Here is a 14,437-nt window from a genome sequence, read left to right on the forward strand (position 1 = left end):
AATGATCATTTGACTGTGTGGTGTCGCCGGGAGAGATTGTTTTTTTATTTTTATCTATATTGTTTTTATTGCTTGTAAAGCTGCCTATTGAGCGAGCAAGCAGCTATATAATTTTTTTAAATCAATCAATAAATAACTACACTAACTACAACAGAATCTCAATACAATGCAATCAGATCAAGAAATTGTCAAGACAAACGTGTGCAAAAACAGGGGAGTTATCGTAAATAAAACGTACGAGAATAATCTTCGGAAAGGATCTATTCAATCATACTTACAAGTACATCTGATTTGTTGCTCAACCCTTTTCCATAATTGTCCGTTGCGATGGCCTGAAACTTGAAATAGGATCGCCGCATGTTTTTGAACAGCATTGCTGTTTTGATCAGCCCTGTGTACGGTTCAATCACAAAGCCTTCCTTGCCATCTTTGATTGGAGGGATGATGAGTCTATACTGCATGGCACTATAGTTGCCGGTGTCTTTATCATGAGCCTGATGGGTAACAATGAGAGATAACATGAGAAGAATAATCTATGTGGGGTCCTTGGTGCTCCCTGACCTTCGTTGTTGTTGTTTCTTCCTTGCAGACATTTCATTACCCAACTAAGTAACATCTTCAGTACTAGAAGAGACTGGGCTTTTTTCTCTGTTTAGATCAGTGTTTCTCAACCTTGGCAACTTAAAGATGTCCGGACTTCAACTCCCAGAATTCTGGGAGTTGAAATCCGGGCATCTTCAAGTTGCCAAGGTTGAGAAACACTGGTTTAGATCCATTAATATATTCATTTTAATTCATAAATATAATGTATCCATATTAAATAAACTAAACTAAAAGGTATTGTGCAGCTTATCAATGACAGCACAAATTCTGAAATACAAACATTTATTGTGCCGTACATGTTTTAGCATTATCAAGATTTACAAAGGAATTAGGTCATCCAAAATGGGGAATTCAAAAAGGGGAACTCACAGAACTGTAGGAGCTCATAGAATTGTCTAAAATAGTACTAAAGCACATATGTTATTGGTGAAAAACACTTCTTCCATATTGATAGACATCCATGGAAAAGTTCACCCAAAATTAAGTTTTAGAGTGCCACTGGTGAAGAGAAAAGGTTAAGCAATATTTAATAGTTTATTTAAGACACAGATCATGATTTTGCCAAGGTAAGTGGGTGATCACTTACCTTTTGAGAAAGAGCCTGATACTTTACAAGGTAAGCAGGCTTGGTTATTATTGTAAGCTATATAACCATCACTATGCCTGATGACTGACGTGGAGACTTTAATCAGGATTTGAACATGGACTAGTTCTGCATTGCCCCCTCAATTAGAAGGCAATTTTAAAACACAAGCTAGAAACTAAGAATAGTGAAAGAATGAATATTTTCTAAAAAATAAAGATTGACCTTGAAACTGTTGCATAGAATGGAATTAAATTACTTTTCGCATTCCGCCCTTTCCCCACAAATATTAAAGTTTTCAGTTTAAAAACATGAAAGCACTCCATCAACTTTATATTTGCAACAAAATACAAAAGAAATCAGTTTGTGTTTGCGGATGTATGTGTGTGTATTTGTGTAGTGGGGAAAAGAGATTCTGTTTTAAATCCCTGTTAAGGCAGAGCATATATTTGGCTGTGTATTTGATGCATAATTTCTAAAAAAATTAGAAATCAAGTAGGAATGGGGACAGCTTAATGAATGCACATAAATGCATATAAAGGTGACATAGATCAGAAATAGACCGACAGAACTGTTTCTAATTAGCACTTGATTAAAATATCAAGATTTCAACATCTTAATGTAGGTAGCAGTGCTTTTTTTATCAACTGTATTCATATGCCATTGTTATTTATTCAAAGATCTTTGAACTGAACTGAAGATTTTTTTAAAAAAATGTTTCAAGTGTTCAAGAACCATCAAAAAGAGGCCAGTATCAGAGTGTGCCTTTTTACCCAAAGAGAAAGATGGCATTTCCACTTCATTAAGGAAAGATATACCGTATATACTCGAGTATAGGCCAACCCGAATATAAGCGGAGGCACCTAATTTTACCACAAAAAACTGGAAAAGTTATTGACTCGAGTATAAGCCTAGGGTGGGAAATGCAGCAGCTACCGGTGAATTTCAAAAATAAAAATAGATACCAATAATGTTTTTGAATATTTATTTCAAAGAAAAACAGTAAACTAGCTCTGTAAGTGGAAAAGAGGGTCAATAAAAACAATATGGTATCAACAATAACTTTAAAAGTACAAAAACCTTAGCACATTCAGCAACCAAGCTAAAACACGTGCAGCCGCGGCAGCGATGTCCCGCCTCCTATGACACACGGCACAGTGATTCCTATCATTGGATCACTGTACCAGAGGAGGTGGGACATCGCTATGTGGCTGCTTGCCATAACAAGGAGGAGGTGGGACATCGTTGCAGAGCGGCAGGAGGGGGAGGAAGGGGAATCGTAAGACAGCCCTGCATTACATTAGAACGTGAGGAGGGGGGATGGTGCGGTGCGCGCTGCGCGGCAAACTGACACAGAGGGAGGGGAAACTCACAGGGGCGCCGGGCCATTCACGAACGTCACCCAGCGGCATGGCCCCGCCCCTTTTTCTCCTCCATTTCGGGCAAATTTTTCACTGACTCGAGTATAAGCCGAGGCGGCTTTTTTCAGCCCAAAAAGTGGGCTGAAAAACTCGGCTTATACTTGAGTATATACGGTATGTATATATAATGCCTCAAGGGTTCTGATAGGCCTGTCAGATAGAAGAGAAAAGAACTACACTTAATCTAAATGGCTGCATATCTTTTCTTTTGTTTACGTGGCATATATAAATAGGCAGATGTTTTGACAACTCTCTATGAACAGATGAGGAGGAATGGATCTGCTTTGTAACAAGCACAATTTTAATCCATTAATTAGATGTGACTGTATATCATTGGCTGCACGTTTACGCTCAGATTGAAGTATGGTTGAAATTTTTGTTTTCCAAATGAAGCATGGATTGAAGCCCCTTGGCACAAGAATCCTCATTATATGCTTTTGATTCACATATCAAAAAGGAGCTGTTTCTTACATTCAGCAGCAAGAGAAAGCCGTTGTACATGAACAATAATGGCTGGTAAAAGTTTTGAATTAACAAATGCATAATTTGGCTTTGTTTAAAATTGGGAAAGCAAGCTTCTATTTGTAATTATGAAAGAATAGACAAGCAATCTACACAACACGTTCACGTCACACCTCAAGTAGACCATAAATGGGAAAGAGGAGGTTTCTGGCTGACAAGAAACCAATTGGGGAACTTAGCAATAGCAATAGCAGTTAGACTTATATACCGCTTCATAGGGCTTTCAGCCCTCTCTAAGCGGTTTACAGAGTCAGCATATTGCTCCCAACAACATTCCGGGTCCTCATTTTACCCACCTCGGAAGGATGGAAGGCTGAGTCAACCCTGAGCCAGTGAGATTTGAACAGCCGAACTGCAGAATTGCAGTCAGCTGAAGTAGCCTGCATTTAACCACTGTGCCACCTCGGCTTCTAACTCCACTGTGAGGTGGCGCAGTGGTTAGGGTGCAGCACTGCAGGCCACTTCAGCTGACTGTTATCTGCAGTTCAGCGGTTCAAATCTCACCGGCTCAAGGTTGACTTCCATCCTTCTGAGGTGGGTGAAATGAGGACCCAGACTGTGGGGGCAATATGCTGACTCTGTAAACTGCTTAGAGAGGGCTGAAAGCCCTATGAAGCGGTATATAAGTCTAACTGCTATTGCAATTGCTATTAGCCCAGAATTAGAGAGGGCTGAAAGCCCTATGAAGCGGTATATAAGTCTAACTGCTATTGCTATTGCTATTAGCCCAGAACTAGAAATGTGATGAATAAAATTACCCACAGATTATATTGAATCACAGAGAAGGAAAACCATAGCTCAGCCAGCAGTTGAGGATAATCTGTTCAAAATTTTTATTATATAAACATCTGTATACACATAGATGGCATTCAGCAGGTTCTGACCAGTTCTGGAGAACCAGTAGCAGAAATGTTGAGTCCCAGCTGACTGGGAGAAAATGGGGATTTTGCAGTATCCTTCCCCTGGATTGGGATGGGAATGAAGATTTTACAGTAGACCGCCTCCTGCCGATTACCTCTCTCAGACCAATTAGATCGCACAGGTTGGGTCTCCTCCGGATTCCATCTGCCAGCCAATGTCGGCTGGCGACTCCCCGGGGGAGAGCCTTCTCTGTTGCAGCTCCAGCCCTCTGGAACGAGCTCCCTGTTGAGATCCGGATCCTTACTACCCTCCCGGCCTTCCGCAAAGCCACCAAGTCCTGGCTGTTCCAGCAGGCTGGGGGGAGCTGAGAAACATCTACCTCCACAGAAATTGTGAATGTTGGTTTTTTTTTTAATATGTTGTCTTTGTCTCGTTCCCCCTTCTCCCTTGTCTTTTGTGAGCTGCCTGGAGTCCTCCGGAAGTGGGCGGCATACAAGACAAATAAATAATAATAATAAATAATAGTATCCTTCTTATGCCACACCCACCAAGCCACAGCCACAGAACCGGTAGTAAAGAAATTTGAATCCCACCACTGCTTAAGAGTTACTTAAGAGTTAAATAGCTCTTTAAATATTACAAAAAAAGGCATGCAGACAAAAGCAATAGGTTAAAGTGTTTGATTGTAAACTTGATGTTTGGTTGTAAACTTGACCCCCTTTTTCAAAAGGCTTCCAAAGCCTGAAAAAACAGATGAAAAATCCCTGTAATTTCTTGCTCACTGTCATGTCTTTTATTTTTTTTAAAAAAATCTATAGAAAAATGTCATAATAATTTATCAGAATGGCAATTTAGAATGATCTGCTTGTTTTCCTGCCCGAGGGTGCCATAGAACTGAGCACTTATTGTATGCGCAAAATATGCATTAGATTAGACTCAAAACAAATCAAAAAACCTCCTTGGGCATTTATAGTACAAGATAGCTTTCATTAGAACAATGCAAAGCTACGGCTAGTTATGGAGGTAGTGACAATAAAATGACATTGTTTCGTGGTGTTAAAAAGTTTGAAAGAAGAAAGAATAGCAAAATGCAGGAACAATTCAGGAGCTTAAGACATGATGCCACACTGAGTTAGCAGGTGTAGCTTTTAAGACTAAAAATATACATCAGGCTGTCAATTCCTGCGGGGAGAAAAGTACTTGTGTTTTAAAAAGCTATTATATTTTGCTGGGAACTGTGACTGGAAACATCTGAATTTGCCATCTGTTTTAGTGCTGCTGAAGTTTAGTAGAAAAAGATCATTCGATTTATGATTCCCATTTAATGTATCAGATTTAAAAAAAAATAAGAATGACCTGATAAGAGTAGATTAGAATGCCCAAAAGTATTTGTATTTCTCTCCTAATCCACAAATTTCAGCAGCTGATTTGATGTAGGATTCTTTTTTTTAAGGGCAAAGAATAGTTAAGTCTGTTGTTTCTGTTGTTGTTTCTGTTGTTGTTTCTGTTGTTGTTTCTGTTGTTTCTGTTGTTTCTGTTGTTGTTGTTGTTGTTGTTGTTGTTGTTGTTGTTGTTGTTCTTCTTCTTCTTCTTCTTCTTCTTCTTCTTCTTCTTCTTCTTCTTCTTCTTCTTCTTCTTCTAGCCAAGGTGGCGCAGTGGTTAAATGCAGCACTGCAGGCTACTTCAGCTGACTGCAGTTCTGCAGTTCGGCTGTTCAAATCTCACCGGCTCAGGGTTGACTCAGCCTTCCATCCTTCCGAGGTCGGTAAAATGAGGACCTGGATTGTTGTTGGGGGTAATATGCTGACTCTGTAAACCGCTTAGAGAGGGCTGAACGCCCTATGAAGCGGTATATAAGTCTAACTGCTATTGCTATTGCTATTGCTATTCTTCTTCTCCTTCTCCTTCTCCTTCTTCTTCTCCTTCTTCTACTGTGGGAGTAAGACACCCCTCACACCACTTGGTGTGTGTGTTCCGTTAAGATACAGTCTGTTGTGCCTTCAAATGGCTTCTACCATACTGCCGTAAAATGACTTCTATTGTACAGCGCAGTGGATTTGCCATGATAACGGCTTCACAATACTCCACAAGGAGACTCCCTCTGGTAAGGGGGAAAATTCAACGTTAGAAATAATCCTGTATTAGACAGGATTATGATAAATAAATAACTGGGCAACGCCGGGTTATCGTTCCCATTTTCCAGCAAGTTTTCCTGAGGAACATTTTCCTGAGTTCAAGAAAAATGCAGAGGAATGGGACACGCAATAACTATTAGGGAGCCTAGAAGTGAAGGAATTGTGTAAAATATTTCCAATGTGACGTCCTTGAACATTTTCCTGCCATTGAAATATCATAAGGTTTATAATGTCCATGGAGATTCTCAATCATCCAGCTCATTGTTGTCCCAAAGGTGCTTTTTCAAGAGGCAACTGGACTTTCTGGTTTTTCTTTGAAAACATTTTGCCAAGGTGGCGCAGTGGTTAAATGCAGCACTGCAGGCTACTGCTAGATCAGCAGTTCAGCGGTTCAAATCTCACCGGCTCAGGGTTGACTCAGCCTTCCATCCTTCCGAGGTGGGTAAAATGAGGACCCAGATTGTTGGGGGCAATATGCTGACTCTCTGTAAACCGCTTAGAGAGGGCTGAAAGCCCTATGAAGCGGTATATAAGTCTACTGCTATTGCTATTGCTATTGCTATTGCTATTGCTTCTCATTGAAGAAGCTCCTTTGACTGGATGTTGGGGAATGGAAGGATTTGTATTCGTTTCAGACAGCTGGAACTGTTATCCGCATTTTGGACAAAGAGGACCGCTGGTTTGAAAGAGGGCTCAAAGAAGCCATCTGTGTCAAAATTGAACAGCCCTCCCTTAACAGAGGTGGAGGGATATGATATCATCTATCTCCAGTCGACAACATAGTCCTTTGAGCAATTCCAAGAAGGCTCCATACCCATTTGCACCACTCAGTTGACCCTGATGACACAGATAAACCTCAGAGTGGCTTCAATGACTCTCTAAATCAGTGTTTCTCAACCTTAGCAACTTGAAGATGTCTGGACTTCAATTCCCAAAATTCCCCAGCCAGCGAATGCTGGCTGGGGAATTCTGGGAGTTGATGTCCGGACATCTTCAAGTTGCCAAGGTTGAGAAACACTGCTCTAAATGAATGGAAATGATCAACTGACTGCAAAGAATATAAATCCTTCCATTGCCCACCATCCAGTCAGAACTGAAGAAGTTTCTTGGATGAAAAGTGAAACATCTTCAAAGAAAAACAAGAAAGTTCAGTTGCCTCTTGAAAAAGCACCTTTGGGACATAAGAAGTTTCACAGAGACAGATTACTGGCAAAATCACTGTAATCCAGCTTGAAATATGATTTTTTTTTTAATTATATCCTCCTTCGTCCTTTTTCATTTTAAAACATTTTGGTGAAGCTTTTCTCCCAGTCTTCAGTCTCAATTCAGTCCCCCCCAAAATAATAACCGAGCCATCTGTCAGAGATAATTTTATTTAATTCCTTTCACTGAGTAGGATTAGACTTCATAATGTAATGGCCCCTTCCAACTTGATTAATGTATGGAGCGCACAAAAATCTGAATTTCTTTTTAAGAGTTCTTCGCCACTCATGTCTTTACTAAGTTGAATCTCACGGTGTGTATATATATATATCTCCTTGTTTTAACAGAATTATCAGTCTGTTACTTTTCCATTTTCTGGGGGTAATAACTGCCATGGACAGATATCTGTATGTAACTTGATTGATATTTTTTAGTCCATCAACGTGATTAATTCCATGCCAAACACTATAAAATAATGATATTCTCATTTTATATTGAAACTGAATGTAATATAATATAATATATTTTATAAACATTTTATATTGAAAGTAAGTGTCTGAATTTATATCATCAAATGAATCATTACAGGCAGTTTAGTGCTGGAGGTGTAGATTCGCAGCAAAGCTGACCCTTTGTACTTGTTCTCCTATTGATTTCAACACGTAGAAATAGCAAGAAAATTTCTTTTTTCTTCTTACTCTTTTTCGTCTGAATGGAACCCTTCCTTCCTTCCTTCCTTCCTTCCTTCCTTCCTTCCTTCCTTCCTTCCTTCCTTCCTTCCTTCCTAAGAAAGTTAGTACCCACCCGTCCTAGAAGAATGAAATATTTTAGGAAATAGTAAAAACACAATATTTCACTTAAAAGAGAAATAAAAACTTAAAGGAAATAGAAACACAGCTCCCCCGCCAGCAGATATTTGGTGCCCATTGAGGACTGGGCCAGATATCTACAGAACAAAAGAACTCCACTCCAGGGTAAGGGATTAAGATATGAGCCTCCAGGACATAATAGGATTATCTATCAGCAGAGCTCACCACAGGGCACAAACAAGTCCCTTCATTGCATCAGCCCAAGGTTCAACCAACCTTAATTCAGGCAACCTCATCTGTGACCCCCTACATAGCCTCCTGGGAGTCTGACAGCCAATAGAATACATGCCCTTGGCACAGGAATAGGAAGCTCAAGTTCAAAGCCCAAGAGAGGGTATAAATAACATCCAGTCTCCACTCCATGTGTTCAGCTGCACCAGGACTTCAAACCCATTTGGTCCTGTCCATCAATAAACCATCTTTCCAATCAGCCTCCATGTTTGCAGTTCTTTCTCCCCACTTAGAACTGATGCATAGTTATTTCCTTCCTTCCTTCCTTCCTTCCTTCCTTCCTTCCTTCCTTCCTTCCTTCCTTCCTTCCTTCCTTCCTTCCTTCCTTCCTCACCCTCATCCATAAGAACTGTAAGTGCAGGCTTTTTAGCTAAGCATGTAGTTTTCTTAATAAATTTTAGCTGACTTATGGAATATTAAGCAGACTCTGGATGTTTTGAAACTTTTACAAATGCTCTAAGAATCAGGGAAGCTTCAAGCTTTCAATTTATAGTATTCTGATTTAAATATACTCAAAGGTGCTGGAAGAAATTAGCAAAGAAGAGAAAAGCCATATTTAAAATTAAGGCTAGAAATAGAAGATGCTACTTCTGCAGGAAATATACCCATACACAGATTAAATGCCCCAGAGTAATTATTTTCTGATGTGAAATAAGTCAAGCCATGTTTCAGAGAGGGTGACTCATTAAGGCACAATACATTCAAAGACAGTAAAATGATAGGAAGAAACTAGGGAACAGAGTTTTTTTTAACTCTGTTAAGAAACAGAGAAGTTTCTTAAACTAGCTCTAAAAAGCATTTTAATATACATGGGTTGACTCTGTTATAACCTGTAATTTAATTAAAGAAAGTTAGAGATTTACTAAATTGGACATTAACTACAAGGCTCCCCATTTACCTATCCGATGGAAAATGAGCTTTTGCTGAAGGCAAGACTGCGCTGTTAAGCAGAAAGAAACAAACAGAAAAACCACATCATTAAAAAAAAACCAGAGAGGATTGATGCTTTTGCCTATTCCAGTTTAGATATACTCATTTGATATACCGTATATACTCGAGTATAGGCCGACCCGAATATAAGCCGAGGCACCTAATTTTACCACAAAAAACTGGAAAAGTTATTGACTCGAGTATAAGCCTAGGGTGGGAAATGCAGCAGCTACCGATAAATTTCAAAAATAAAAATAGATACCAATAATGCCATTGCCCATTGAATAACATATACAGCCTGCCTGTGCCCATTAAATATACAGTAGCCATTGTAAAAATTTGCTCTGCATAACAAATTATTATCACATAATACCGGTGTATTCAATGAAATACTTCACTCACCTCATGATGCTGATGTCCCGCTGTGATGATGATGTCCCGCCTCCTATGACACACGGCACAGTGATTCCTATCATTGGATCACTGTGGCAGAGGAGGTGGGACATCGCTATGTGGCTGCTTGCCATAACAAGGAGGAGGTGGGACATCGTTGCAGAGCGGCAGGAGGGGGAGGAAGGGGAATCGTAAGATAGCCCTGCATTACATTAGAACATGAGGAGGGGGTATGGTGCGGTGCACGCTGCGCGGCAAACTGACACAGAGGGAGTGGAAACTCAGGGGCGCTGGGCCATTCACGAGCGTCACCCAGCGGCATGGCCCCGCCCCTTTTTCTCCTCCATTTTGGGCAAATTTTTCACTGACTCGAGTATAAGCCGAGGCGGCTTTTTTCAGCCCAAAAAGTGGGCTGAAAAACTAGGCTTATACTTGAGTATATACAGTAAGTGAAAACTACCAGTGAAAAGAGACCACGATAACATTATGCATTTTGTAATATACACACATTATACAATTTGCCAGGGAAGGATTTGAATTGCTGATGAGAGAGACTGTCAGGGAGAGTGGTCTGTTTGAAAGAGATTACTGTATGTAAATGAAAAAAACATCTAAAATGTGAAACAATGTGCATGTAAAGTATGCTTGAATGTATAGCCCAGGGGATTAGGTCACTCGTGGGGTTTCAAATATCTCAACCTAAGTGAAAAGGGGTATTTAATCAGAGGCTTAAAAGCAGAGCTTTCAAAGGGAAATATAGGTGTTTGTACTGTCTAAAGGCAAATGAAATCTAGCCCTTTCTCTCCAGTGAAAGGAAAGAGTCATTCGGAGCTCTTTAGAGATGATTTCACAGTGGTATCCATGAAGAACAAAACTCCAGAGGAAAACAGCTGTCTCCTGACATTTATTGATATTTCTGAATATAGAACGTTGAGCACAGAATAATAGTGCTGGAACTTTGGAGATCTATACATATACATACATACAGTACATACATAGAGTGTGTATGTGTGCGTATACATAAATACATATACATACATACAGTGTGTGGGTGTATATATATAGAGAGAGATAGGGAGGGAGGGGGGAAAGAGAGAGGGAGGGAAGAGAGAGAGAGAGGGAGGGGGAGAGAGATTCATTGTGAAAGCAAAGAAGACAAGCGACTCCTCTTGGCTCTATTCTGAAGTTATATTCTAAGGTAAGAAATTAATTTTCAATAGAAAAATCACATGTCCACAGAATGATCTGCATGAAGAAAAGCTGTAGAATGTAAATGGGTCTTTATAATCGTGGCACGACAAAACCGCGGTCCACTAAAGCGCGCCCGATTAAAGCGCGTACCTGACGTCATCAGCAGCGTGACAAATAAAATTAAAAATAAATTAAATTAAAATTAAAATAAAATTAAAGCAAGCCGATTCACATAAAGGTAAGGGTTAGGGTTAGGGTTAGGGTTAGGTTAAGGGTTAGGGTTAGGTTTAGGGTTACGTTAAGCGTTAGGGTTAGGTTTAGGGTTAGGTTAAGGGTTAGCGTTAGATTTAGCGTTAGGTTAAGGGTTAGGTTTAGGGTTAGGTTAAGGGTTAGGCTTAGGGTTAGGTTTAGGGTTAGGTTTGGGGGGGTTAGGTTTAGATTTACACGTTAATTTTAAGTTTACCGCTCACAGCGTGCTGTTTTCGTCGCGCTGCGATGACATCACATACACGCTTTCGTCGAGTGCGCTTTAGTCTACCGCGGTTTTGTGGTGGAACCCTTTATAATCACCCCTGGTATAGAAAAGACCATTCTACATTAAAAGCTCAGATCAACAGCTAAGAAATATTCCCAAAAAGAATTATGACATCACACTTGTACCAGTAGGGAACACAAATTGTTAATCTCAATTGTTAATCTCCCAAAAAGGAAACTTTTTAAGTATTGCAACATATAGAAAACGCCTCTAATAGAGTGCTTTAAACAAGGGAAGTTAAACTTGTACTCAAACCCAGGAATTATCTATCAAACCAAACCAAACCAAACCAAACCAAAATTTTATTATGACTTTCAGGCTAGAAAGGATAATAAAATATATAAACCTGTTATTATTAATAATAACTCTTGAAAAAAGACAAGAGATGCAATAAAATGATAATTGTAACTATAGTACAGATAGCAGTGGCAATCATCAAAAATTGTGCTAAACTTCAACTAAAGATGGGGCAGATATAACAAACAGAAGCACCAAATCAGACAATCTGGAAAAATAAAGTCAGTTATTTGGTCAATTAGACTCAGTGACAGATGAACCTTGGATTCTCTAACAGGATTTAACGGACAAATATCCATTAACTTCTGGAATTCCGTATAGAGAGACCACGAAAGAAGCTAATGGCTTGGAGATTCCACAGAGCGATCTCCACATGGACAGAAGCACGGCTGAAAAGGGATTCTTCTATACCACCCCCACAGGAATGCAGATGATAGTCATCAACCTAGCTATAATGAAAGCCAGACAGAATTTCAGAATTAGAGCTTAATGAGAGATAAAATGATGGCCCATGCCCATTTGAGAAGAAGCTATATAAAGTTGACAAATAAATAGAATCCATAAACCATAAAGCTGAATACTAGTTTTAAACTGGTTTGAAAATCCATCTCATATATGTTGTTTTAGGATAACTCTTCGCATTTTCCAGCCCTGATACAAAGAGGCTTTCCAAAGAGAGTCCTAAAAATCAAAGTTTGCTATAATTGCTTCGCTATTTGTAAAATCAGACCTAATGGAGAAAATTTCAACCAGAAATTGAGGAGTATGGTGGCTTGCATGGTTAGGACACTGACTTGATAAGCAGCAAGCCTGTGTTTGAGACCTGAGTGTTGCCATGGGGCAGGGTGAATCCTGTCCTTCGCTCCAGCTCCTGCTGGGGACATGAAAGTAGTCCCAATGGGGTGTCCCCTGAGCAACAGTGATGCCACCGGCTTATCCTTTCTACCTGGAAGGTTTCAGGTTTCGTTTTATTTATATGCCGCCCTATTCCCAGCAGGACTCAGGGCGGCTCACAAACCCAAGAGGGGAAGGGAAACACAAGAACTACAAATACAAGCATTTAAAATAACCAACAGACACACAATCGAGAGGGGAAGGGAACTCATCAACCCCAGGCCTGCTGACACAGCCAGGTTTTAACGGCTTTTTGGAAGGCCTGGAGAGAGGTGAGGGTCTGAATTTCGGCGGGGAGTTCGTTCCAAAGGGCCGGCATTGCCACAGAGAAGGCCCTCCCCCGGGTAGTAGCCAGATGGCATTGGCTGGTAGACGGAACCTGGAGGAGGCCAACCCTGTGTGATCTAATGGGTCTTTGGGAGGTAATTGGCAGCAGGCGGTCTCTCAAGTACCCAGGTCCAATACCATGAAGGGCTTTATAAGTGACGACTAGCACCTTGAAGCGTATCCGGAGACCAATCGGTAACCAGTGCAGCTCGCGGAGGATAGGTGTAACATGGGTGTACCGAGGTGCACCCACAATCGCTCGCGCGGCTGCATTCTGGACGAGCTGAAGTCTCCGAATGCTCTTCAAGGGCTGCCTCACGTAGAGTGCATTGCAGTAGTCCAGTCTTGAGGTCATGAGGGCATGAGTGACTGTTGCGAGTGCCTGCCGACAAATGATATTCTAAGGTCAGCTGTGGGTCCAGGAGGACTCCCAAATTGCGAACCCTCTCTGAGGGGCGTAAAATTTCACCCCCCAGCCTGGGTGATGGACTACTAACCAAATTTTTGGGAGGGAAACACAACAGCCACTCGGTCTTGTCTGGATTGAGTGCAAGCTTGTTGACCCCCATCCAGATCCTGACAGCCTCCAGGCACTGGCACATCACGTCAACCGCTTCACTGAGTTGGCACGGGGAGAAGCACCTCTGTGCCCCCAACACATGTGTGATGCTACTAGAAATTTAGGAGAGAGAATCATGTTTAGACACACACAAGCCAAAGTTGTCTTTAACCATAAAACAGCATTCTTGATGCATCTTGGAACTGCAAGGACAGCTCTTATACTTTTGGAGTACAGGGCTCCCAAGATATTAAACTTTGTAAAAATTGGAATGCCATAAAGGAGCAGAGAGATTACCTTAGCAAGAAAAACCTTGCAAGCTGCGGGAATAAAATGTTCCCTCTTTGAATAGAAGAATCTTAAGGCAGCCGTGGAGCTACCTCGGGCCACACTTTCCTGATAAGAGAATGTGAGTTCCAAGATAAGAAAACCTGGAACTGCACCTCAAGATATTTAAAAGTATGTACCTGCTCTGCTGGGGTCCCGTTAATTTTCCATTTGTTCTATTGTGCAAACACTAGAGCCTTAGGGTTTTTGGTTTGTTTGTTTTTTGTTATAAGTTGTTCTTTTAGATAAAGGAAGCCAACACCTCAAAGTCCTGTTCATTCCCACCTGGGTCACACTGTGAGCGCTAAAGCTAAAAATAACCCCTAAACCTAAACCTAACCCCCCGAAACCTAACCCTAAACCTAACCCTTAACCTAACCCTTAACCTAACCCTAAACCTAAACCTAAACCTAACCCTTAACATAACGCTAAACCTAACGCTAACGCTTAACCTAACCCTAAACCTAACCCTAACCCTTAACCTAACTCTAACCCTAAACCTAACCCTTACCTTAACGTGAATCGGCTTGCTTTCAAAGCGCTTTTTAAGGCACTC

At 40.7% G+C, this 14,437-nt stretch overlaps 1 protein-coding gene across 1 annotated transcript in view; it reads right to left on the reverse strand.

The window, feature by feature from the left end:
• PCDH15 (protocadherin related 15) overlaps window positions 1-14,437 on the reverse strand; it is an 810,754-nt gene that overhangs the window by 59,608 nt on the left and 736,709 nt on the right. Inside the window, exon 31 of the mRNA XM_087701782.1 lies at window positions 279-494. Within this exon, the coding sequence (XP_087557908.1) occupies window positions 279-494 (216 nt within the window). The remainder of the gene's footprint in view (window positions 1-278; window positions 495-14,437) is intronic.

This window comes from Thamnophis sirtalis, unplaced genomic scaffold (genome assembly GCF_051295495.1).
Source record: "Thamnophis sirtalis isolate CommonGarterSnake01/CBP01778 unplaced genomic scaffold, rThaSir2_p1.2 scaffold_15, whole genome shotgun sequence".
Classification (NCBI taxonomy): Eukaryota; Metazoa; Chordata; class Lepidosauria; order Squamata; family Natricidae; genus Thamnophis; species Thamnophis sirtalis.